General features: G+C 36.0%; 1 protein-coding gene across 4 annotated transcripts in view; it reads left to right on the plus strand.

Moving 5' to 3' along the window:
* The window catches only part of Kat6a (lysine acetyltransferase 6A), a 95,880-nt gene extending 80,626 nt beyond the window's left edge, over positions 1 to 15,254 (plus strand). For all 4 annotated transcript variants that reach the window (XM_047549116.1, XM_047549115.1, XM_047549118.1 and 1 more), the window contains 6 exons: positions 777 to 870; positions 2,540 to 2,771; positions 3,612 to 3,819; positions 4,809 to 5,414; positions 8,296 to 8,605; positions 10,665 to 15,254. In XM_047549116.1, coding sequence (XP_047405072.1) covers positions 777 to 870; positions 2,540 to 2,771; positions 3,612 to 3,819; positions 4,809 to 5,414; positions 8,296 to 8,605; positions 10,665 to 13,330 — 4,116 coding nt within the window. In that variant the 3' untranslated portion in view covers positions 13,331 to 15,254. The remainder of the gene's footprint in view (positions 1 to 776; positions 871 to 2,539; positions 2,772 to 3,611; positions 3,820 to 4,808; positions 5,415 to 8,295; positions 8,606 to 10,664) is intronic.
* The last annotated feature ends 10,097 nt before the right edge of the window (positions 15,255 to 25,351 follow it).

Genomic DNA, 25,351 nt, shown 5'->3' on the forward strand with positions numbered 1-25,351 from the left:
ATAGTACTTGTGAAATAAACAGAGTCATTACCTCTCTGAGTTCTTTCTCAGCTCAAATCGTCTCTTCCTAATTTGAATTTTTAAGCATAGAAATAAGAATAAGATTGGGCCATTTTTATTAAAGGATATTTTCTTTTTCCTTAATCTTCCATTCCCTTAGGGAGAAAAAGTTTCTGGTTAAATAGCATAAAAAAAATGCACCTTTACGTAAGCAAGCCCATGGTAAACTAAGTGTAAAAAACAGTTTAGGGCAAAGTTTTGGCTTTATCATAGTTCTTCAAGGCTACTTCACTAGCTAAATATGTATTTAATAATATATTAACTACTATACAAAAATGTATTTGTATCCATATTCAGAACTATTTTGTTTAAAATTAACTACAGCTAATAGGGAGTGGGGCAAAAATAGTGATAAATCTTCTCACAGAGTGTTGCATTAATTCATTGTTTGTAGCATTACAGATTATTTGGGACTCAGATTCCTTTGCTGATCTTAGGCATTGACATGCTGGTTTTGAGTTGCAGGTGGTGTTGTTGGATGGCATCATTATATTTTTACTCTCCTGGGATGTTTGCTTTGTGGGGAATGGCAGTGGCTTCACGTTGCCCTATCTTCTCCCAGTGGGGTGTTTTTTTTTCTTCCCCTGATGTACATTGCTATTTCCAAGGGACCAGGGTAGTGGTTTTAGCTATTAGTCTTTGTTTCTTAATAATTAGCATTACTATTCATTTTATCAACGTGTTGTTTCAAACATGTCTTCTTTTTTCTCCACCAGGAAAAGCACTGCCAACAGAAGTACAACGTTTCCTGTATAATGATTCTTCCACAATACCAGCGTAAGGGCTATGGCAGGTTTCTCATCGATTTCAGTAAGGATTATATTAACATACTTTCTCATTTTCTCTTCATGTAAACCAGATAAATAGTTATTTGTAATGATGTATGGGCTTCTAATATATCTTGTCATATTTTTGTATAGGACTTTAAAAATAAATTTAGGCCATAAGTTCTTTTTCTTTTGGTTGGACACAAAATATTTTTCAGTAACTAATACTGAATATCAGTTTGTATGATCTGTACCAAATATCTTTTATTTTCACCTGTTCATTTATAGCGGAACTTAGTTTTATGCAGTAATACAGCAGTACTGAAAACCTTATGTAACTATTTAAATCAGTGCTAAGAAGAAGTACAGCATCTGCCCCATTTTCATTACCCCATTATCTGAGAAAATGTATGTTTTTTAGTTATGCATTCTACCTACTGATTAAAAATTTGCAACACAAGTTTAAAAATTCTAAAAAGTGAATGATGCAGGAAGTAATCTGAGTTAAAAAGTGAAAACAGTTCAGAGGTTATTGTAGAAACCGCATTCTGTTTTACACATTGAGAATGTAGCTTAGAAAGTTAAATGTGTTTTTGCATTAACTTTTATGTTATAAAATAGTAATTTGAGGGAATATTTTCCCTCAGCTATTGCTATGAAATTGTATTCAAAGGAGTATATGCTGACATAATGGTTCAAACTTAGGATTTTGATTCCAGTCTTGGGAAGTTAATTCTCATGGACTAGTTAAGCTTGTTCTACTTGACTTTCAATTTTATTCCTAAGCATATTTTACTGGAAGTAGGTGCTGTTGGTTATTTTGTACATTTTCTTGACCTTTTTTGATTGGCAAGAAGTAGAACTCAAATGATTTTATGGTAATGCTTTGAAATAGGTAGGATTCATGATTGAACATGTTAAATATTATTAAATAGTAAAATTAGGGGAAATATTTTCTTTATAGTGATTAGCATTTCTTGAGTATACTTTTAAGGTATACAAAATGTATATGACTATAGTATTCATTTTCATTTACTTTGCTAATGTAAATAGATTCTTCCAGATGACCATCCTTAGACTACTTTAAGAATTCTTTTAATAATGAAGAAAACTATGTCTCTTCTGCCTTCTCCATTTTTTATGCTTTGCCTTAAGATTTATGCTTCTTTTTTTTCCCCTTCCTAATTCTTGAGTCATGCACTAGACAAGAAGACAGAGTAATAGCACCATACATTCATAGAGAATTAAAATGATAGGGTTATAAGGAGAGCTTTGATTGAAGTAAGAAATTCTTCTTCTAATTCACTTACAGAACCACAGTCTTAAACTAGGAATATACAAAAACTAAGGCATTCTTTTATATTTCTCAATTCAGATATACCAGTTGCCATCTAGTGGTCCAAAGAAAACATGCCCATAATACATTACAATAAAAACTGTTCTTGCCATACTCTTATGAATGCAGCCTAAGTTCTGATTTTTAACAGCTTGACTATTTAACCTAATGTTCAATCTGTGGAAATTGTGTAATCTCCCTGCAAATAGTAGTTTAAAGTAGTTCTGCTGTGTTGTTTCCTGCTTTTGAAGGAATTTACCTTTGAAATTATTACTGCCTATAATAACTTGGTTTGGTTGTGGAAAGAGAATTATTACTTTGGTGAATCAAACATTTTTAGGATCTCTGACATCTTTGTTATTTGATGGTTTCTTAGGTTATTTGTTATCAAAGCGTGAAGGCCAAGCAGGGTCTCCAGAGAAACCGCTATCAGATCTAGGTCGTTTATCCTATATGGCTTATTGGAAAAGTGTAATACTGGAGTGCCTTTATCACCAAAATGACAAACAGATCAGCATTAAGAAGTTAAGCAAGTTGACAGGTATCTGCCCTCAAGACATTACTTCCACACTCCACCACCTACGCATGCTGGACTTCCGTAGTGACCAGTGAGTATCACATCCCTTTGAACACCTTTAAAAGATGAACAGATGTTAAGTTTTTGGATCAGTCAGATTATTGATGAAAGAGCAATAAGTGATGTACTTGGTATTGCCACATCATTTTTGCTTCTGCGGTATTTGATTCTAATGAACATATATATATATTTTAAACTGTTTTTTCATCTTTTTTCTAACTTTGGGACATAAGCCACTGAATTTTTTATCTTCTAGTATTGGTGGGGTAGGCTCTTTTATAAAAAGCAATAATTCTGAAAACAATGTCATTAAGTAAATTATGTCCATGATTAATTTCCATATAAATGGTACACTGAAATGTGTAATCGGAAGAAAGGATAGACCATTCACCCATGCCTAAAGTAGTTAGGAAAGGGTCACAAAGAAAGGGGGCCTTTGGGGCTGGGGTTTTGGCTCAGTGGTGGAGTGTGAGGCACTGGGTTTAGTCCTCAGTACCATATAAATTATAAATAAATAAAGTTATGTCCATCTACAACTAAAAATATTTTTTAAAGTTAAAAATAAAAGGAATTTGAGCTAAAATATTCGAGACTAGGAAAGAACTCAAGAGGGCAGGAGAAATTGCAGGTGTGGGATATATAAGTAAGTAAATGGTTAAAATAACTTAATCCATTGCTATAGTGTAGTGTGAGACCCAACTTCATATTTCTCACCTATTTCATTGTGGTATATTTCCATAGTTCATCTTTCCGAACAGACTATTTTGAGGCATGCATCATTATCATCTCCAGGGTTTTTCATGGAGATGACATTCATTTTTATGAACATCTTGTACATTGTTGGTTGCTATAAACTTTTCTCTGGTTCTAGATTTGTGATTATCCGCCGGGAAAAACTTATCCAGGATCACATGGCAAAGCTTCAGTTGAATCTGCGACCTGTAGATGTGGATCCAGAATGTTTACGCTGGACTCCTGTCATAGTCTCCAACTCTGTTGTCTCAGAGGAGGAAGATGAGGAGGCTGATGAAGGAGAAAATGAAGAGCCACAGTGCCAGGAAAGAGAATTAGAGACCAGTGTAAGGGCATCAGTATTTTCTTATATTTGATGTATTTTTATTTTTATTTTTCATGAGTTTTGTGACGTGTATTACAATAACTTACCAACAAAGTAAGTTCATGTTAGAATGTCAGAGTTTGTGTCAATGGCAAAAATTTCAGGAAGACTAGGTCTTATTTACCTGTTAGTGTTTTTTTAAAAACTTTAGACCATTAGAAGCCATCAGACTTATTATAATGTGTTAATTTTGACTAAATATTTATCAGAGTGCCAATAAGCAGCTAAATTTTAAACTGCATAGTAATTGAAGAATCTGAATTGAATCTAAATCTGAGAATTGTTAAAATGAAGACATTTAAAAAAAATAAAAGAAACATGCATGTTTTCAGTAGAGCTTTGAAAAGTTCAATGGACATACAGATGTCTTTAACCATTAAGGGTTGATGATGGCTGGCTGTACTGCATAGCATAGTTGCAATATTTTTTTCTTAAGTGTTGTATACTTTCATATATATTTTTTTTAAAGCAGTGCTTTCATCCTTTATGTCCTCCTTTGAGGACATAAAATTCACAAATTTTATAAAACAATCTCATTTAATATTTATAAAAACAACAATATTATTCATTTTGTATGTTGAAGGTGGTATTTATAGTGGTTAAGAGCCCAACCTCTGGAGTTAGCCTGCTGGGTTTTTGTCCCAGTTTCTTCATTTACTATTATTGCATGACTTGGGGCAGATCAGTTTTTTTGTTTGCCTCAGTTGCCCCATTTCAAGGTGGGGATATATTATTTTTCACACAGTTGTTATGTGGGATAAATAAATAATATATATAAAGCATTTAAAATTGTCTACCACATAAGAAATATTCATGTTAGCTACTAAATAATAATTTTTCTTTTAAAACTCTGTTCCCTTTTCTTAGCTCTCTATTTGAAAGGGCAGGGTAGGTAGATAAAAACTAAATAGGGTTAAAAAATTAACCAACACTTTTATTTTCCAAAACCAGATAGGAAAGTCTCTGTCTCGGGAGAACAAAGAACATGATTCTTATTCTTCAGTAGAAAGTGAAAAGAAACCAGAAGTTATGACTCCAGCCAGTTCTACACGTTTGAACAAACAGGTCCTTCCTCGTGATAGTCTTCCTGCAAATAATCAGCCATCTCGGAGGGGCCGGTGCACGAGGAAGAACAGAAAGACCCAGGAACGTTTTGGTGATAAAGATTCTAAAGTGCTGTTGGAAGAGACATCATCAACTCCTCAGGAACAATATGGAGAATGTGAGGAAAAATCAGAAACCTCCCAAGAACAATACACCGAAAGTGAAGAACAATTGACAGCCTCTCAGGAACACCCAAGCCAGGATGGGAAGCCAGACATTCCCAAAAGAAGATTAAGTGAGGGGGTTGAGCTGTGGCGAGGACAGCTCAAGAAAAGCCCTGAGGCTCTGAAGTGCAGATTACCAGAAGGAAATGATAGACTGCCTCGTTGCTATAGTGATGGTGACAGAGCTCTCCTTAGGGGCTTCAGTGAGAGCAGTGAGGAGGAGGAAGAGCCAGAAAGTCCTCGGTCAAACTCACCACCAATTCTTACAAAACCCACATTGAAGCGAAAGGTAATGTGTCTTTTTTTCCTCCAGTTGCAGTTTATTGTGCTCATTTGTCTTCTCCTTCAGTTCTGGAAGAGTAAAGGTAGAAATTCCTAGTATGTTATGTTTTAAACTTTAAACTTCAATATATTGTAGCTTATGATCTTCCCAAGGAACATTTTAAATATGTATATGACTTGTTTGATTCATGGGAATTAATTAGAAGTCAGAAGTTTATTTAAGAGTAAACCATTTTTACCTTGCTGATTTGATATTCAAATCAGGCACAGTAAGAGATTAACAACAAAAATAGCAAAATAGAACATATAAAACAGTATACTATAATAAAAGTTATATGAAAGTGGTCTCTCTCAAAATCTTCCTGTACTTGCACCTTTTCCTTTAAAGCAAGCACCTTACAGCATCTCTTTGATATATCTCACTTGTAAGCATCACTTCTCCTTATGCTTTGGGGACATTACAGAGTAAAACAAGGGTGACTTGGACATAGCACTGCAGTGCTGGGACAGTCCATCTGATAACTAAGATGCTTAGTGACAGATGGATAACATATATAGGGTGGATACATGGGACAAACTGATGAGTCACATTCAGGGCAGGAAGGAAAAAGAAGGATAGCATGAGATTTCATCACATTTTTCAGAATGGCATGAAATTTTAAAATTGTGAATAATTTCTGGGTTTTTCCATTTAATATTTCTGGACGCAGTTGACTGTGAGTAACTGAAACCATGGAAAATGAAACCACTGGTAAGGGGGGACTACCAAATACTAGAAATATCCCAGGCTATGAAGCAAACTTTCAGCATTGTCACATGCTTGTAAGACTAAAGTATGTCAGCTCCCTGGATGAGCCCACTTTGTAGTAATGGGTGACAGCCTTCATCCAAAGCAGTGAAATGATTCCTTTCTTTAATAGGGCCATTTAAAAAATAACAATAAGCTTTTAAGAACATTTTAAGATACACATCATTATTGCAAAAAAAGTACAGAGTTCCAACATAGTCCATACTCAGTTCCCCCTATTATTAACCTCTTAGATTAATATGGTATGTTTCTCACAATTAGTGATCCTTTGTAGGTTAGTTACCAGAATCTGTACTTATGCACATTTCCAGTTTTCCCTTTTCTGTTCCAGGATCCCATCCAGCATACTATATTATATGTAATTGTCATGTGTCTTTGGGCGTTTCTTGGTTCTGACAGTTTCTCAGACCTTCCTTGTTTTGATGACCTTAACAGTTGTAATGATTACTGTTCAGGTATTTTTGTAGAATATTCCTCATGATATTAGAACGGGGTTATATCTTTTTGAGAAGAAGACCATAGAAGTAAAATGCCATTCTCAACCCATCATATTAAGGGTTTCTATTAGTATCTGTGTATCAGTGTGTTTCAATTACAAGGCATGTACTATCAGTATGACTTCTTATTATTGATTTTAACCTAGGTAGTGCTTGTCAGGTTTCTTCATTATCAAGTTACTCTTTTTTTTTTTTAATTTCCTCTTGCATACCATACTGGAATAAAGTCTGTATGCAGCCCACACTTACAATATGAGTAGTTTTCCTAAGAGCAGAGTATCTGCATGTATTATTTGCTTGGGAGATTTGTCCATTCTCCCCCATATAGTGATTTATTCAGATATTTACTTATATCATTATGAACTCAGACATTCATCTGCTATTTCAGTTTATAATCTGATATGACTACATTTTTAAATTTGTTGCTCACATCATTCCTGCTTTGGCCATTTGGATCTCTCAGTTTTTCTCCTGTCTCTTTAATATACATAGCCCTCATCATTGTGGATTTCATCATTTTGAACACTTTCTTACTTTCTGACACTCTAAGATCTTCCAGGTTTCTTATGTCCTTCCTGTCTCAACCTTAGAATCAGTCATTTCTCCAAGGAGTAAGGCCATTTTCTTTAATTTGTAAATTGTGTTCTCACTTAGGACCAGTAGATTTCTAGTGGGCAAAAATTGAACATTGACTAATTCTTCTCTTCATTACATGGTAATGAAGAACAGTATTTGCTGTCCTAGGGCTTATATTGGTAAAGTTAAAAAAAAAAATGCTGTTTCCTTGTATAAAAACAGTATTGTAGCATCCAGTGTAAGTACTTTTGATATTCTTGAAGAAATTGACTTGACTGGGAATGAAGAGACTTATGATTTCTAAACTAAGTAGATGTTTGAACTTGAGCGAGTCCTGTAGCTTTTTGAACCTCTATAGAATGAGAGGATTGGATTAGATAATTCCTGGCATGTCATCTGTATTACTTTGTGATATGACTTGTGTAATTCAAGATACTAGGTCAACCCAGTGCAGAGATGTGCCAAATATGCCTAATTTTAATAACAGATTTATTTTATTTTTGAAATACATCATTAATATCAAGTAAATACATTTCCACTCTATATTTCTACGCTCCACTGTAACTGTTTTATGGATCGTTCGTGAAAATGGCATACAACTTCACTGAGCTGCTAACCTCCAGAGTAGTTTGTAAGACAGTGTTTTTATTTTTTTTTTGTTCTTAAGGAAAAGAGAGAAGTAGGTTAAGGGTTCTGTTTAAGAACCTTTCCTGAATCATCTCTAATCTGTCTTATCTAATTAGTAGTAAATTTAATAAGAAAATTACATCTGCCTTTTGGATGTGCTTGCATGTTTTTCCAGATTATTCAATTATCTGTCATCTTCGTATTCTTAATACATATATATATAGCATGTTAATATTTTGAAATAATGTTTAAAATATTTTCTGGCAAAGAGCATCTTCATTTTATATGTTCTAATTCTGTTAGGTTTTTAACTCTTTTCATGTTTTTAGTACCAAAGACATTGTTCATTACTATATATATTTGCTTTCTCTGTTAAATAGAAACCAATTCTTCACCGAAGAAGGAGAGTCCGAAAACGCAAACACCACAATAGCAGTGTAGTCACGGAAACTATTTCTGAGACCACAGAGGTGTTAGATGAACCTTTTGAAGACTCTGACTCTGAGAGACCAATGCCAAGATTAGAACCCACATATGAGATTGATGAAGAGGAGGAGGAAGAGGATGAAAATGAACTCTTCCATAGAGGATACTTCCATCGTTTGTCCTCACAGGATGTTCTCAGGTGTCGATCATCTAAGAGAAAGTCTAAAGATGAAGAGGAAGATGAGGAGTCAGATGATGGTGATGGTATGTTTTACAGATTTGTTACATATAGTTTTATTGTCTTTAAATACATAGCAATAATAGCTGCAGACCCTTCAACAAAAGGTTGAAAAATGAACACAACTCACTAAGCAAGCAAAATAACATGTGGCAGTCTTTTTAAACTTTGTATCAAGTATATCCATGCTGATTCTTCCATTTGTTTCTCCTTTTACTCAGGACCTGTTTTTGCCTCTGTAGAAAATAGTTTTACTGTGAATAATTAGGATACTGTTCTTTTTAGCATAATTCTTTCTCATTCTTTATCTGAACCTCAGTGGGTGCATTGAACTTAATATCAGAAGGGTAGAATAACCATTTACTAGAGTGTGTACTCTCTGGACTTTTTGTTCATTGCATCATGCTTGAGATAGTCACTTAGTAAATATTGCTAAATGAGTAAATGCTAAGAAGGCAGTTCTTCAGTAAGAGCAGATTCATGTAAATTGGAATTTGCTCAGATCTGTTCAGGAACCCTTCCTGAACCATCCCTAGTATGTCTTATCCAATTAGTAGTAAATTTCTAATAAATAATAGCAATAATTCAGTGAGTTTTAAGTTTTATGATATAGATAAAAATCTTCCTTACTTTAAAATAGTATTGTTTTCATTCCTCTTTGAGATACAAAAAATAAGGCCTAGAATATGAACTAGGTCACAAACTAGGCTTTTCATTCTAGCCTGAAGTTTTTGCCACTGTATCATGCTTCCCCCATCTATAGTATGTTTGCCTTGCCTGGGGCTCAAACTGAGCTTTGCTGGTTAAATTTGAAGAAATCTGGTTGTCTACCTGGGGTCATAAACCTTTAGCTTTTATGCATTAATTTGTTGAGCTTTTTATTCTGCTTTTTAAAATCTTATTTTTAAATTTAGCAAATAACTTGCATTTCCTTCATTCTTATGTTTTTATGTAACATGCTTTTAATATAGTGATAAGATGACTGAATTCTTTGCTTTAAACGATACTCTGAAGTTTTGTGTTATATTTTTGAAATATACACCTAAGAAACTAAAAATTTGTCTTTTAAATTTAACACTTTACATTCTTTTTTTTTTTTTTTTTTTTTAAATCACTCTACTCTAAAATAGTATACCCTGTTTAAATTCCTTTTGACTTGGATGGTTTTCTCTGATGCAACCATTTCCTTTTCTTACTTTCAAGTTATCAGTAGCTATGCCCTTTTAACTTTCCTTCCCAAATCCCATTCTGCCTTGGTATTTTATTTATTTATTTATTTATTTTTTAGTTGTAGGTGGACACAATACCTTTATTTTTTTATTTTTATGTGGTGCTGAGGATAGAACCCATGGCCCTCATGCATGCTAGGCAAGTACTCTACCACTGAGCCACAAGCCCAGCCCCTCACCTTGGTATTCTTAACCTTTAAAAATTAATGAAGATTGTGAATGTACTTAATGTCACTGAACTGTATGCTTAAAAATAAGTTAAAATAAGTTTTATGTTATGTATCTTTTACCATGGTGCAGAAAAAAATATAAAATTTGTATCTATTAAATATAATTGGTGGGCTGGGGTTATAGCTCAGTGGTAGAGTGCTTGCCTCCCATGTGTGAGGTACTGGGTTTGAGCCACAGCACCACATAAATAAATAAAATAAAAAGGTATTATGTCCATCTATATCTAAAAACAAAAAATTAAAAATATTATAATGCTTTAATTTACTTGTCTAGGACTAAATGCCTTGCAGCTATTCCCATACAAACAACATTGTCTGCAGTAATTGGCTAATGATTCTACCTGAAGTAATGATTTTGTGGAAACTAAGAACATCAGAGAGATGCCATGAATTGAAAGCAGGAAAAGAAAAAAAGAATAAGCCAATTTGTCACTTACACAGTAAAAATTATATGATAAATGTATTAATTGCTACTTATTATTTGCATCTTTATAAAGCTTATTTACATTTTACAGTTAATGAATAAAAGTGATACTTCATAAAATCATTTCTTTTGTACATGCTGGTCTCAGAAAAAGGCAGTAGAGGTATAATGTCTTTATTATTTTTTTATCCCTCCTGTACAGACACTCCTATCCTAAAGCCGGTATCTCTCTTACGGAAACGTGATGTGAACAGTTCTTCCCTTGAGCCCGATACATCCACACCTATGAAAAAGAAAAAGGGATGGCCCAAAGGCAAGAGCCGCAAACCAATCCACTGGAAGAAAAGACCTGGTCGAAAACCAGGATTTAAGTTGAATCGGGATATCTTAGCTGTTTCTACTCAAGAACGCATTGTTGAGCCCATTGTCCCCATTCCTAAACCTAGTCGTAAACTCAAAACCCAAGAGGACAAAGAAACTATTGAGCCAAAAGAAGACTTGCCCTTATTAGAAGAAAGGAAGGAAGAGGAGATGCATGTGGAAGCAGAAGAGGTTGAAGAGGGAGAGGAAGAGGACACAACCAGCAGTGAAGTTAGAGCCGCTTCTCCAGTGGACAGCAGCAACAGTCCTGAAACTGAAATGAAAGAACCTGAAGCAGAGGAGGAAGAAGAGAAGCCTCGCATCTTAGAAGAACAAAGGCAGTCAGAGGAAGAGCCACAAGAGCTGGAAGAACAGGAGCAAGAGGAAGACGATGAAGTGACCACAGAGGCAAATCAGAATGAAGACCATGATGCAGATGATGAAGACGATGGTCATCTGGAACCTACAAAGAAACAGGAGCCAGAGGAGCAACCCATTAGAGAAGATGTCAAGGAGGAGCCAGGTGGTCAGGAGTCTTTTTTAGATACTGACATGCAGAACAGTAGGGAGACCATAAAGGATAAAGATGAAACAGAACCAGATTCTGAAGAGGAACAGCCTTCCCATGAGACATCTGTGGTATCAGAGCATATGCCAGGGTCTGAGGATGACCATGAAGAAGATTCCAACACTAAGGAAGAATTAATTGAATTAAAAGAGGAAGAAGAGATTCCTCATAGTGAACTGGATCTGGAAACTGTCCAAGCAGTGCAATCTTTGACTCAAGAGGAAAGCAATGAGCATGAGGAAGCCTACCAGGACTGTGAAGAAACACTTGCAGCTTGTCAGACCCTGCAGAGTTACACCCAGGCTGATGAAGACCCTCAGATGTCAATAGTTGAAGACTGTCATACTTCAGAACATAATAGCCCAATATCCTCAGTTCAGTCTCATCCCAGCCAGTCAGTCCGTTCAGTCAGCAGTCCCAATGTGCCTGCCCTGGAGAGTGGTTACACACAGATCAGTCCGGAACAAGGATCTCTGTCCGCACCTTCTATGCAGAACATGGAGACCAGCCCCATGATGGATGTGCCTTCCGTATCAGACCACTCTCAGCAGGTAGTGGACAGTGGCTTCAGTGATCTGGGCAGCATCGAGAGCACCACAGAGAACTACGAGAACCCTAGCAGTTATGATTCCACAATGGGTGGCAGCATATGTGGGAATAACTCCTCTCAGAGCAGCTGCTCCTACAGTGGATTGTCATCCTCTAGTAGCCTCACCCAAAACAGTTGTGTTGTCACTCAGCAAATGGCAAACATGGGCAACAGCTGTAGCATGATGCAGCAGAACACTGTCCAGCCCACTACCAACTGCAATATCAAGTCACCTCAGAGTTGTGTGGTAGAGAGGCCTCCCAGTAACCAGCAGCAGCCGCCGCAGCCACCACCGCAGCAGCAGCAGCAGCAGCAGCAGCAGCAGCAGCAGCAGCAACAACAACCAGCTCCACAGCCTCCACCACCCCAGCCACAGCAGCAGCAGCAGCCTCAGCCCCAGCAGCCTCAGCCCCCACCCCCACCTCAACAGCAACCCCCACTATCACAATGTAGTATGAATAATAGTTTCACTCCAGCTCCTATGATCATGGAGATACCAGAATCTGGAAGCACTGGGAACATAAGTATCTATGAGAGGATTCCAGGGGATTTTGGTGCTGGCAGCTACTCTCAACCATCAGCCACCTTCAGTTTAGCCAAGTTGCAGCAGCTGACTAACACCATTATGGACCCTCATGCCATGCCTTATAGCCATTCTCCTGCTGTGACTTCCTATGCAACCAGTGTTTCTTTGTCTAATACAGGACTCGCTCAGCTAGCACCATCTCATCCATTAGCTGGGACCCCTCAAGCACAAGCCACCATGACACCACCCCCCAACTTGGCATCCACTACTATGAACCTCACATCACCTCTGCTACAGTGTAACATGTCTGCCACCAACATTGGCATTCCTCACACTCAGAGGTTGCAAGGGCAAATGCCGGTCAAGGGGCACATTTCCATTCGCTCCAAATCTGCACCACTGCCCTCTGCAGCTGCTCATCAGCAGCAGCTCTATGGCCGCAGTCCACCAGCGGTTGCCATGCAGGCTGGCCCTCGTGCATTGGCTGTTCAGCGTGGCATGAACATGGGGGTTAATTTAATGCCAACTCCCGCCTATAATGTCAATTCCATGAATATGAACACCTTGAATGCCATGAACAGCTATCGAATGACACAGCCCATGATGAACAGCAGTTACCATAGTAACCCTGCCTACATGAACCAGACAGCACAGTATCCTATGCAGATGCAGATGGGAATGATGGGGAGCCAGGCCTATACCCAGCAGCCTATGCAGCCAAACCCTCATGGAAACATGATGTACACTGGCCCCTCCCATCACAGCTACATGAATGCTGCTGGCGTGCCCAAGCAGTCACTCAATGGACCTTACATGAGAAGATGAGCAAGATGAACTTGCAGTTAAAAACTTAAATATATATAAATAAAGGAACCTTTTATACTGACAAACCAGAGAAAAATGGACCTTTTTTCCAGTTAAAATATTGCCGTAGATTAGAGGAATTTTTCTTTGGTTTATTTTATTTTTTAGAAAACCTGATCTTCTCTTTTTTTGGGTTCATTTTGTTCTGGGTTTTAGTTTTCTTCACAATCTTGAGCATTTTACAGTAGAACTCATCTAAAAATGGATTTGGGGATAGGGGAAACATGCACAAAATCTTTTCATAATTAAAAAGAGCCTTACTTTCTTTACACACCACATGGACAGAATTTGTGTAAAAGTGAATTCCCTTTATTTTATTTTTAAAATGTATGTTTCCCTCACTGTTTGCAGCTCCCAATGTTGTCATTTTTAAATGTTATATATATACATCTCGGGGGTTAACCACACCCTTTCCTCCAAACCCAACCTTTCATTTCCTACTTCATTCCAGCAGGAGGCACTTATGGGAGACTCGGATGGGGACATGGAGAACAACCCAAGCTCCTTAAACTTATTGTTAATATTATTATTATTATTATTATTATTATTAATAAAGTGAGACAGGAAAATGCTTCTCCTTTTAAATCCCCTCCACTCCCTATATATATATATATACACACACACACACACACACACACACACACACACACCTCTTGAAACCTTTCCCCAAGAATGTTTCTTTATAGACAGACTTCATTGAAATCTTTGTTTTTCTTGAATCAAGTGTAATATAACCTTTTCATTCTTTTTTAAAAATATTCCCACTCAGCACTCAGAGACACAAAAATACTGTAAGTCTCACTTAACAGCAGAATCTCAAAGGAAAGCTGTTTGCAATCCTAATCCAGCCTTTGGAGGAATAGAGATGGTCAATTAACAATCAAAAAGAGGAAATGAACCTCTTGTTTTTTTACCACCTGGTGAATCAGCCATAACACACATATCCCACCCAGCCTCTTATTTTTAGTATGTACTTTGAAATGCTAACTAAGGGTCTTGATTCTTGAGCCTTTGACTCTGATGAAACTCAAAACAGCAGTCCCCAGTGATTTGCCTCTTAACAGTCTTTCATCCAGTGTTGGTGGATGACTATGTTTTAGTAATTTGAAAAATGCCTGACAAACCTTTGACACTGTTAATTTTATGTTGGAAGAGATGACTCAGAATGTTCGTCCAAAGGGAGATTATGGTGTGCATTTTATAACTACTTAATAATACATACCTCTAGTTTTCATTTGTCTTTCAGTGTCCTAAGTTTATCCCCTGTGAATCAGAGTGCACCAGCCCCTCTCCCCTGAATGGCTAATGAGAAGAGGGATAGATTCACCACCAGCATAGTAGGGCACATCTGGACAGCAGGGTTTTAGCAGGTTCATATGTTGCTCCCAATTCATTCCCTTTTCTCTTGTGCAACCAGTTCACCCATTCTCTTCCTATTACTTGCTCCAGGGATAGGTAAAAAAAAAATTATATATATATATATTCCATCATTAGAAGATGGAAACTATTATACCACTTGGTATGTGCAGTCAAATATCCAAAAGGGAGAAGTACTGCTTAACGAAATACCTATAAGCATAAGTCTCTCCTTTATTTGTACATTTTATATAGATAAATTTTTAAAGTACTAATTAGGCATTAAAGTTTTTCAAATGCACAGGTTTGTTGGTTTTTTTATACACTTTAATTGACTTTCTCAATTAAGTGTGTTAGATAGAAAAGGCAGAATTTCACACCTTACCGCTATCAACTCTGAGCATGTGCAAGGCTGTGTAGGACCCAGTTTCTCTGTATATACTATTCCAGTTCCGAATCATCTATGTAGAAAGTGCACTGTGCTGCCCTCTCCCTACATCTTCAGCTATGTCATTGCTTCCTGGATGGGATGGGGTGGGGATGGGGTGGGGAGGGGAGGGAGATATATTGGGAGGAGGGTGGGTCAAGGCAGAAGGAGAAGCTGTTGAAATGAGGGCCGTGAATTCAGTTTCTGTTGGTTTGCGGTTGTGTTTGGTTTTGTTTCTTTAAAAAAAAAAAAAAATTCAATCGGGCAGCTCCCTTTTCCACAAGCCTCTTTGTGACTGTAGAACTATTGTAGAAAAAAAATGTTCTTTTCTATATTATAAAAGAAATTATCCAACACAGTAATATTGGTACCTGTCATTTTTTCACTTCTGTTTTAAAAAAATGTATTTTTAGCAAGATAACTTGGGTAATCTTCTAAAAAAGAAATTTAAAAACTCACTGTTAGTGACTTTGATGCCTTTTAAAATAAGAGCTTTTTCATTTCATTCCATCTTTAAAATTTTTTATCTTTGTTGTAGAATATTAAAAACTATTTTAAGAAAGATAAAAATTCTCTTTAAAGAGATCTCTAGAGTGTGTGAATAGAGCTCCAGATGCCTCTAAAAGCCGCATGTACAAATGAAGCTAAGTCTATTCCTGTCTGTTTATATTTGCTTTTCCTGTTTTGTAACCTCTTTGTACTTTGTTCATGGTGACTTGTAAGCTAAGGGGAAGGGGTGCCTAGATGCCTTTGTATTTCTCCATGTCATGCGCTCCTGGGCCAATTGGCCTCCCTTCCTCTCCTTGTATGTAATATCTTTTTTTTCCCCCCCTTTCTAGCAAGTACTTTCAAAAGAACTCTGTACATTTTAACATAAAAAAAAATAAATTATGTTGAGCCATTTTGGATGTCTGTCTTGCATGTGGAATTTTTCTTACTTCCATATATTTCAGACTTTCCAATTCTTTTACACACACACACCCCTACACCTGTAAATATTTGCCTTTTTCATATTCGTTTTTTTGTTATAGAAAGTATAAGTCTATGGCCTTTGCTTTGAATTCCAGTTTTTTTTTCCTTATGTATATGTTTAAATGCCAACAATAAGGATTTTTTTTTTCTTTTTCAGAGAAAATAAGATAAACTGACTAAATTTTGTAGGGAAATCCATTTGAAAAATTTCTAAAGGGAATTATAATTTGCCCATTCAAAGAAAGGAAACAGTTGCAATAATAAGTAGTTTCTTAGATTTCAAATAAATTAGAGGACTAACTTTATTAATCTTGTTTTTTAAAGGAAAACATTAGGGTTTTTCCCCTTCATTTCAGGTTACCATCAAGGAAAATTTGTCATTCTCCTTTTGCTAGAAATCAAGGTTCTGAACGTTGATGACATGTTTTGTGTGTGTGTTTTCTCTGAGTTATTGTGCTTGCCTCTTGTCATTTACAATTCCGGATATATGATAGACTCCAGAAAATTAGATTTAGTTTTGGATAATTGCCCTTAGTTTCTTGTGGTAGGGTGAGGCAGGTACAAGTTGTAGTCACCACCACACTTTACCTCCCTTTCAAACTGAGAAATTCGGAAATTATACTTGATGCTGTCTCTAGCAGACTTTTATTCTAAACCCCACACCATTGAAGTTCAGACAGAATAGTCATATCATCTCAAAAAAACATGATTTATATCTCTTGACTTCTTCATTTGCTTAGATAACCATGATTTTGGATATAGGCTCTTTCAGTGTACTATGCAATTATTTTTGGGTTGTCTCAAAAACAGCCTTGCTACTACAAAGTACCTGTTTTAAATGAATTCAACATGAAAATTTGATTTTTCCACAAAGGAGATAATGTGATCAGAGTATTGATGTTTTGTTTTTTTTAACACACCCCTCACTATTTACATTGCATTTAACAATTTGAATTACATATTTCCATTCATGGCCAATTCGTGAGTGCTCTTTGAGTAGGAATGGTGTTCCCATTTATTTTCTACCCTCTTTCTTTTTCACTATTCAGAAGGTAGATGTGGGAGGGATATAGATATACTTGATTAATATGTATATTGCTGAGAGTCCTGGTCTACCAATGTTAGAACCTATTGTCATGGAGTCAGGAGCTAAAGTATCAGGAATCATTTTAATGGCACTCAATAAGTAGTTTTTTAAAAAAATTTGTTTAGTTGTAGATGGACACAATGTCTTTATTTCTTTATGTGGTGCTGAGGATTGAACCCAGTGCCCCATGCATGGGGGGCAAGCATTCTACCACTGAGCTACAATCCCAGCCCAGGAATCATTCTTTTAAGGTGTCTGGAAATCTCAGGCAGTGCCTGTTTCCTTTGTAGCATGGCGACAACTGTACATGCTCACTGAACATGAGAATCTTGTCAGGCTGACATTTCCAGCTTATTAGAGGTGAGTTATTTCCAGTTCTCCAAATTATAGTTTCGGCAGTGTACAGTGATTTTTGTCATAGTCCTTCCCTTAGTTTTTTTCATAAAGTACAAGATACAGGTCAGTGATGATGATAATTGAAAGGAATAGAGAGAGAAAGAAGAAAACGGGCCCTTGTTGGCAGAACAGAGTATAAAAGGCTGTTAAGACAAATAGGGAAAGAAAGAGCTCTATTTTGTATCCTTGGTGTGACTTTCAATTTGTCTAAAAACTCAGGTAAAACAAAAGACTACTTAGAGTAACATTTTTAATGTCAGCAAGTGTCTGGAATTCTTGAGCGTGTTCATCCAATTAAAAGCTGATGATCCCCAGAGCAAAAAACAACCCATTTGTTAATAAATTTCTGTTAAGGGGCAGGATGGGTTATGTAAGTTGATGCGGTTACATAATGCAGCACAATCCCATGATTTGTTTTTTTTTTTTCCCCCCCTCAGAGTGACAGCTACAAATTAGGCTTAATGGAAATTCTTTGCTTTCTTAATAAGAAGCCTAAATACTGGTAAGATAAATTACATGAAGTCTCAAAAAGGTGACAGCTGAAATTTTTACCTAAAATAAGGAAGGGCCAAGGGTTTGATGGGTTTGGGTTTTTGAGGTCTTTAATAATAATATGTGGGAAAATGGAATGATAAATTGTAGTAAACACTAAATTCAAGAGGAGGAAATAAAAAAGAAAAGACACAAGATGATTAAGTAGAAAATCCATAATAAATAGAATTGAATGCAAAGATGTCAATAATTATTAGTAAATGGACTAAAAATTACATTTAAAAGACAAGATTATTAGGAAAAGACACCCTAAAAACCCTGCTTGATGCTGTTTACAAGAGAAACATCAAAAACAAGAAAACTGAAAAATGTTTAAAATAGAAAAATTATGTCAGGAAATTACTAATGAAAGAAAACTGCCATATCTATATTACTGCCATATCTATATTTTTATAGAATTTTATTAAATTCTATAAAAAAAGAATTTAAGGCCAATAAAGAATTACTAGGATAAATAAGGTTATTTAATAATGGTAAAAGTTTAAATTCATCAGTAAGTTATAAAAATTCTAAATACATATGTTAATATGATTTCAAAATACATAAGGTAAAAGTGGGCAGAACTATGAGGAAAAAAGTTCACAGCCATAATGGAAGGTTTTTTTTTTTTTTTAATTAGCAAACTTTATTAGTGTAGTTTTAGATTCACAACAAAACTGAAAAGAAAGTACAAAATTTCTTTGTCCCCACACATGTACAACCTCCTTTGCTATTGACATCCCCCACCACAGTGGTACATTTGTTATAATTGATGAATCTGTATTGATACATTATTATTGCCCAAAGGCTGTATGGAGTTCACAATGGAGTTCATTCTTGGTGTTATATATTCTATGGTTTTCCACATATATACCCGTGCATCTCATATAGAATAGTTCACTGCCCTAAAAATTCTCAACTGTATCTATTCATCCCTCACTTCTCTAATTTCTGGCAACCAACAGTTCTTTTTTACAGTCTCAGTAATTCTTTTCAGATTGTCATATTGAAATCATACAATATGTGGCCCCTTCAGACTTACTTCAGTTAATGACACACGTTTAACTTCCCTCTGGGTCTTCACGACTTGACAGCTCGTGTCTTTTTAGCACAGATGATATTTCCATTTTCTGGATGTATCAGTTTATCCATTCACCTACCAAAGGACATCTTCTTTCCTTCCATTGTTGGCAATTATAACTAGAGCTGCTGTAAACAGTCATTTTCAGGGTTTTGTGTCCACAAATTCTTAATTTATTTGGGCAAATACCAAGGAGGGCAACTGATGGATTATATGGTAGGAGAATATTCAATTTTTTAAGAAACTGCCAATTTGTCTGCTACAGTGACTACTATTTTGCATTCCCACCAACAAGGAATGAGAACCCCTCTTGCTCCACAGGCATACCAGTGTTTGGTGGTGTCAGTGTTTTTTAAATTTTTTTTTTTTTAACCTTGGCCATTCTAATAAGTGTGCAGAAGTATTTCATTTTTGTTTTAATTTGTATTCCTTTGATGACACGTGGCATAATGTGGAGCATCTTTTTATATACTTGCTCTCTCTCTTCTTTGGTGAGTGTGTGTTTAGGTCTTTTGCTCTTTTTTTAATTGAGTTTTTCATTTTCTTACCTAGTTTTAAGAGTTCTTTGTATATTTATGGACAACAGTCCTTTATCAGATGTGTTTTTTCTCCCAGTCTGAGGCTTGTTTTCTCAGTTTCTTCACATTGTCTTTTTTGTGTGAGGGTTGTTACTGGGAATTGAAACCAGGGCCTACAAAAACTAGGCAAGTGTTCTATCACTGAGCTACATTCTCAGCCCTTTTTATTTCTTTTTTTAAAAAGGACAGTCTTTTGCTAAATTGCCTAGGCTAGCCTCAAACTTGCAATCCTCCTCCCTCAACCTCCCTATTAGCTGCGATTACAAGCATGAGCCACTCTGCCCAGCTTTAGTATTGTCTTTTACAAAGAAAAAAGTCTTTAATGAAGTCCAGCTTATCAATTAATTTTCTCATGGTGTGTTAACTTTCCATTACTGTAACAACATACCTGAGATAAACAAAATTACAAGAAGGAAAGTTTCATTTTGGTTCACAGTTCATTTTGGCTCAGAGGTTTCAGTCCGTGGTTGCTTGACTTCATTACCTTTTGTGTCACCACATCATGATGTGGTGAAGCAAACAACTCCCTTCATGGCAGCTAGGAAGCAAAGAGGAAAAGAAGGGACTGGAGTCCCAGTATGCCCTTTAAATACATGTCCCCAGTGACCTAACCTCCTCCACTAGGCCCACACCTTAAAGGTTCTGACCCCCAATAGCACCACCGGCTGGGGACCACATGGGTCTTTGAGGGAACACTTGTCCAAATCATAGCATATGGATTCTGTCTTTGATGCCATATTGAAGAAGTCATTGCCATATCCAATGTATTCTCCTGTTATGTTCTAGGAGTTTTATGGTTTTGCACTTTACATTTAGGTCTGTGATCCATGTCGAGTTAGTGTTTGTGAATGGTGTATCTTGATTCTTTTTCTTTTCTCCTCCTCTTCCTTCTTCCTCCTTTCTTTTTTCTTCTTCTATGTAGATACCCACACTGTGTGTTGAAAAGACTACCTATGTTCTATTGTATTACCTTTGCTCCTTTGCCACATATCAGTTGGCTATATTTATGTGAATTTGCTTCTGGGTTATCAGAAGCAAATCTATCTAGATTTTTATCAATACCACACTATCTTGATTACTGTAGCTTTACAGTAAGTCTTGAAATCAGTGTCAGTTGTCTGACTTTGTTCTTTGATATTGAGTAGATAATTCTAGATCTTTTGCCTTTAAACTTTATAGTTATATAATAGTTTGCTAATAATCCACAAAGTATCTTGGGATTTCATTAAATCCATAGATCCAATAGAGAAGAACTGGGATCTTGAGATATTGAGTATTTGTGAACATGAAATATCTCTCCATTAATTTAGTTTTTTGATTTTGTTAATTAGAATTTTGCAGTTTTCTAATATAAATCTTATACATATTTTGTTAGATTTCCACCTTAAATCTAACAAAATATGTGCTAATGTAAAATAGCAATGTGTTTTTAATTTCAAATTCTATCTGTTCTTCATTATTACATAGGAAAATGTATAGTGAGATATTTCAAAAGCCTTTTCTAGGTAAATTATAAAACTAGATGACAGAAATCAGTCATGATATAAAAGAATTGAATAACATTAACAAAAATTGCCCTACTGGACATATATAAAACACAGCATGCAACAGAAGCAGAATATGCAGTATCCTTAAAAACTGGTTATACAGCCGGCATGGTGGTGCATCCCTATAATCTCAGTGACTTGGGAGACTGAGACAGGAGGATAGCAAGCTCAAGGCTAGCCTCAGTAACTTAGTGAGGTCCTATACAATTTAGTAAGACCCTGTCTCAAAATGAAAAATAAAAAGGGTTGGTGATGCAGCTCAGTGGTAAAGCACCCCTGGGTTCAGTCCCCAGTACCAAAAAAATAAAAAACTGTTCATATGCTAAACACTAAAGCATGCTTCAACAAATACCAAAAGATTACATCTGACCACTATGTGATTACACTAGAAATCTATAAGGAAAACATAACTAGAAAGTCTCTAGATGTTTAGAAAGTAATAAATATGTTTTTAAATAATTCATCAACCAAATAAATGCAGAATTTAAAAAAATATTTTGAGCTAAATTATTTGTCACCCAGTACCTACAGGATCTAGACAACAATGATCAAATGCTGCTAGCATTACAAAAAGAGACATCCAACATATCATGTGCCTTTTCATACCACCTATGAAACTATTCTTGCCAGAAAAAAATCAACTGGATTCTGAATAAGCCTCAGTTTGTCAGCTTACAGAAACTACAAGAGACGGAAGATATATTAAACACCACCCCAAGGATACAACCAAAATCTGGACATGAACAACATCACAGGATAAATAACAGATAAAGTGCAAGGAATGGAAGGGGGACATAAACCTGAGAGAAGGGTTTATAGATCAAGAGATGTAAGAGACACAAGAATGAAAAGAATTCTGATTCTGAGAAGTTAACTTAAAAATGTTTATGGTATAGGGAACGTGAATGCTGCATATTTGATGCTGTTGAGGAGTCATTATTTTAAAGTGATTTAATGATATTGTGTTTGTTTACTTTAAAAGTACAGTTAAGTGCTGAAACATTATAGATGAAAGGATATACTGAGATATGCTTCAAAATAATCCAGCACTGACATAAATTAAATGTTAGCTATGAGCTTATAATTACTGAGATAAAATTACCATTTTGCTGGGGAAAAAGGTTTTGTTTGTTGGCTGCTTGGTACTGGGGATTAAACCCAGGGTTGCTTTACCACTGGACTTCATCCCTAGTCCTTCTTATTTTTTATTTTGGGACAGGGTCTGGTGAAATTGCTGAGGGTCTTGTTAAGTTGCTGAAACTGATTTCCAGCTTGTGATCCTCTTGCCTTGGCTCCCAAGTCAATGAGATGACAGGTGTGTGCCACTGCACCTGGCAAGCTGGATATTTTGATGTTAGTGAGTACATGTGAGTTTAGTATACAATTCTCCCACTTTTAAAAATTTTGAACATTTTAAAAGTCATTTAAAAACTACTATAAAAGTATTTAGAAGAAAATTTATGACCTTTATTTAAATGCATTCTATCACCTAGCAATTCCATTCTAAGTTATAAACCTAGAGAAATACATGTACCACTTGCTTCAGGACACATGTACAAGAATGTTCATAGTAATACAAAAACAGCCCACAGGTCTTCAACAATAGAACGGTTCAATACTTCGCAGTGTGTGCAAAGGAATTCTGTACATCAGTGAAATGGAAAGAACTGCAATAATGTGCAATGAATAAAGTGAGCAAAAGATGCCAAATAAATAAGAATGTATGGGACACCAATAAACATGAACCACCAAAGAAAAATCTGATCAATTAGATTTCATCAAAAGAAAAACTTCCAGCTCTTTGAAAGACACTATTTAAAATGAAAAGTTTGCCTACAGCCTAGGAGATCTCCATATTTACAATGCATATATCTGAGGAAGGACTCATAGCTGGATTATATAAAGAACACTTTCAACTTGATAATAAGAAAATCCATTTTTAAAAAATAGGCAAGGAATTTGAACAGGCATTTCACCAAAGAACATATGACAATGACCAATGCTATGTAAAAAGATTTTCAATATTATTAATCAGCAAGGAAATAAAAAACACAATGAAATACCATTGCACACAATCAAAATGGAAAAAAAACATCCCTGAAGATTGCATGTTTGGGTTTTATTTCTTTGGTGCTGGAGATTGAACCCAGGGCCTTGCACATAGTAAGCACAAACTCTACCACTGAGTTACATCCCTGATGTCAAAGATTGACCATATTAAGTGTTGACGAGGATGGGATGGGAGTGTAAAATATTACAACCATTTTGCAAAACATTTTTGTAGTTTATTAAAAAGTTAAGCTTACACTTACCATATTCATCCCAGATAGTCCACTGCTCAGTATTTACCCAAGAGAAATGAAAGCATACATTCACCCAAAACTTATACAGCTTGCAATAACAGTTAGAATCACAAATGATCAACACTAGAAAGAAACCAGATGCCTATTAACTATTGAGTGGATGAGCAAACATGGCTTAGTCATAAAATGGGACACTTTCTCTGCAATGAAGATACGTATGACAACATGAATAAATCTCAAAAACACTTTTCTGAGCCAAAGAAGTCAGATTCAGAAAGGTACTTACTGCATCATCCCGTGTATGTATAACTTTACATAAGGCAAACCTAATCTAATGACTGAAAGCAGATGAGTGAGTGGTTGCCTAGGGATGGGGGAGAGACTGACCACAAAGGGACACAAGCAACTTTTTGAGGTGATGGAATGATCTATATTTGGCAGACACAAACTGCACATGAAAATGGGTAAATTTTACAGTATATTAAATTTACTGTAAATTAAATAGAAAGTACAAGGGTGAGCACTAGGGGCAGGGGAAGCAGGGAATGAGGGGCTGTTGTTTTAATGGGTTTGGAGTTTCCATTTGAGAGGATGAAGGGCGCTGTGACTGGATGGTTGGAATACAATGTAAATGTGCTTAATGTCACAGAACTGTACACGTAACATGGCTAAAATGGTAAAGTTTATGTCGTATATTTTATTACAATTTTTAAAAAAATATTTTGTTTTTTGGTTGTAGGTGGACACAATACCTTTATTTTATTTTTTATGTGGTGCTGAGGATCGAACCCAGGGCCTCACACATGCCAGGTGAGCGCTCTACCACTGAGCCACGACACCATTACAATTTTTTAAAAAAATTAAAAAGCAAGAGAATGATTGGTGCATTATAGTCATATATAAAATTTGAATGCATCATGATATAATCATACATGCACATGGCATAATTTGATCAACATATTCTCCAGTTCTTCCCCTCCTCCCTCACCTTGGCCCTTTGTTTCTACTCTATTTCACTCCTTTCTGTTCTCAGAGAACATGCCCCTGTTTTTATTCCTTTTTTTCTCTCTAGCTTCCACATATGAGAGAAAACATTCAATCCTTGAAAAATAAATAAATAGAAGGAAGACCAGTAGAGTAAAGGAAGGGTATCCAGGAGGGAGGAAGGAAGGGAAGAGAAAAATACTGGAGATTAAAATGGAAAAAAAAATTATGTCATATGTATATATGAACATGTCATTGTTATGTATAACTGTAGTACACTAAAAATAAAAAGAGTGAGGGGAAAAAAAGCAAGAGAGCAATATCCTAAAAGTAAATACACTTATTGCCTCTGTTACCTTTGTGGGGAGGGAAGCACTATGGCTGGAAAAGGCTGTGTGTGTGTGTGTGTGATATGAGTCTGTTGTTGGGGTTTAGCCACTAGATATTCATTTCTTGACTTGAACTTTGGATAGATGGATGCTTGGCCTTATAATAATTTATTGAGGCTATATTTATGGTTTATGAACTTTGGGGTATTATATAACACATTTTGAAAAATGATTAAAGAAACTCAGAACCCCTGGACCTGATTCTGGACTCTTCCCATGAAAGTATTTGGCCGCCAAATACTTTTGAAGACAGGCACAAAATGTGTCTGCCAAGGTGTCATTGTGTGTCTTGGGATGAGGACGTGAGAGAGGACATAGTCAAATACATACA

The sequence above is a fragment of the Sciurus carolinensis genome, chromosome 4 (assembly GCF_902686445.1).
Source record: "Sciurus carolinensis chromosome 4, mSciCar1.2, whole genome shotgun sequence".
Taxonomy (NCBI): domain Eukaryota; kingdom Metazoa; phylum Chordata; class Mammalia; order Rodentia; family Sciuridae; genus Sciurus; species Sciurus carolinensis.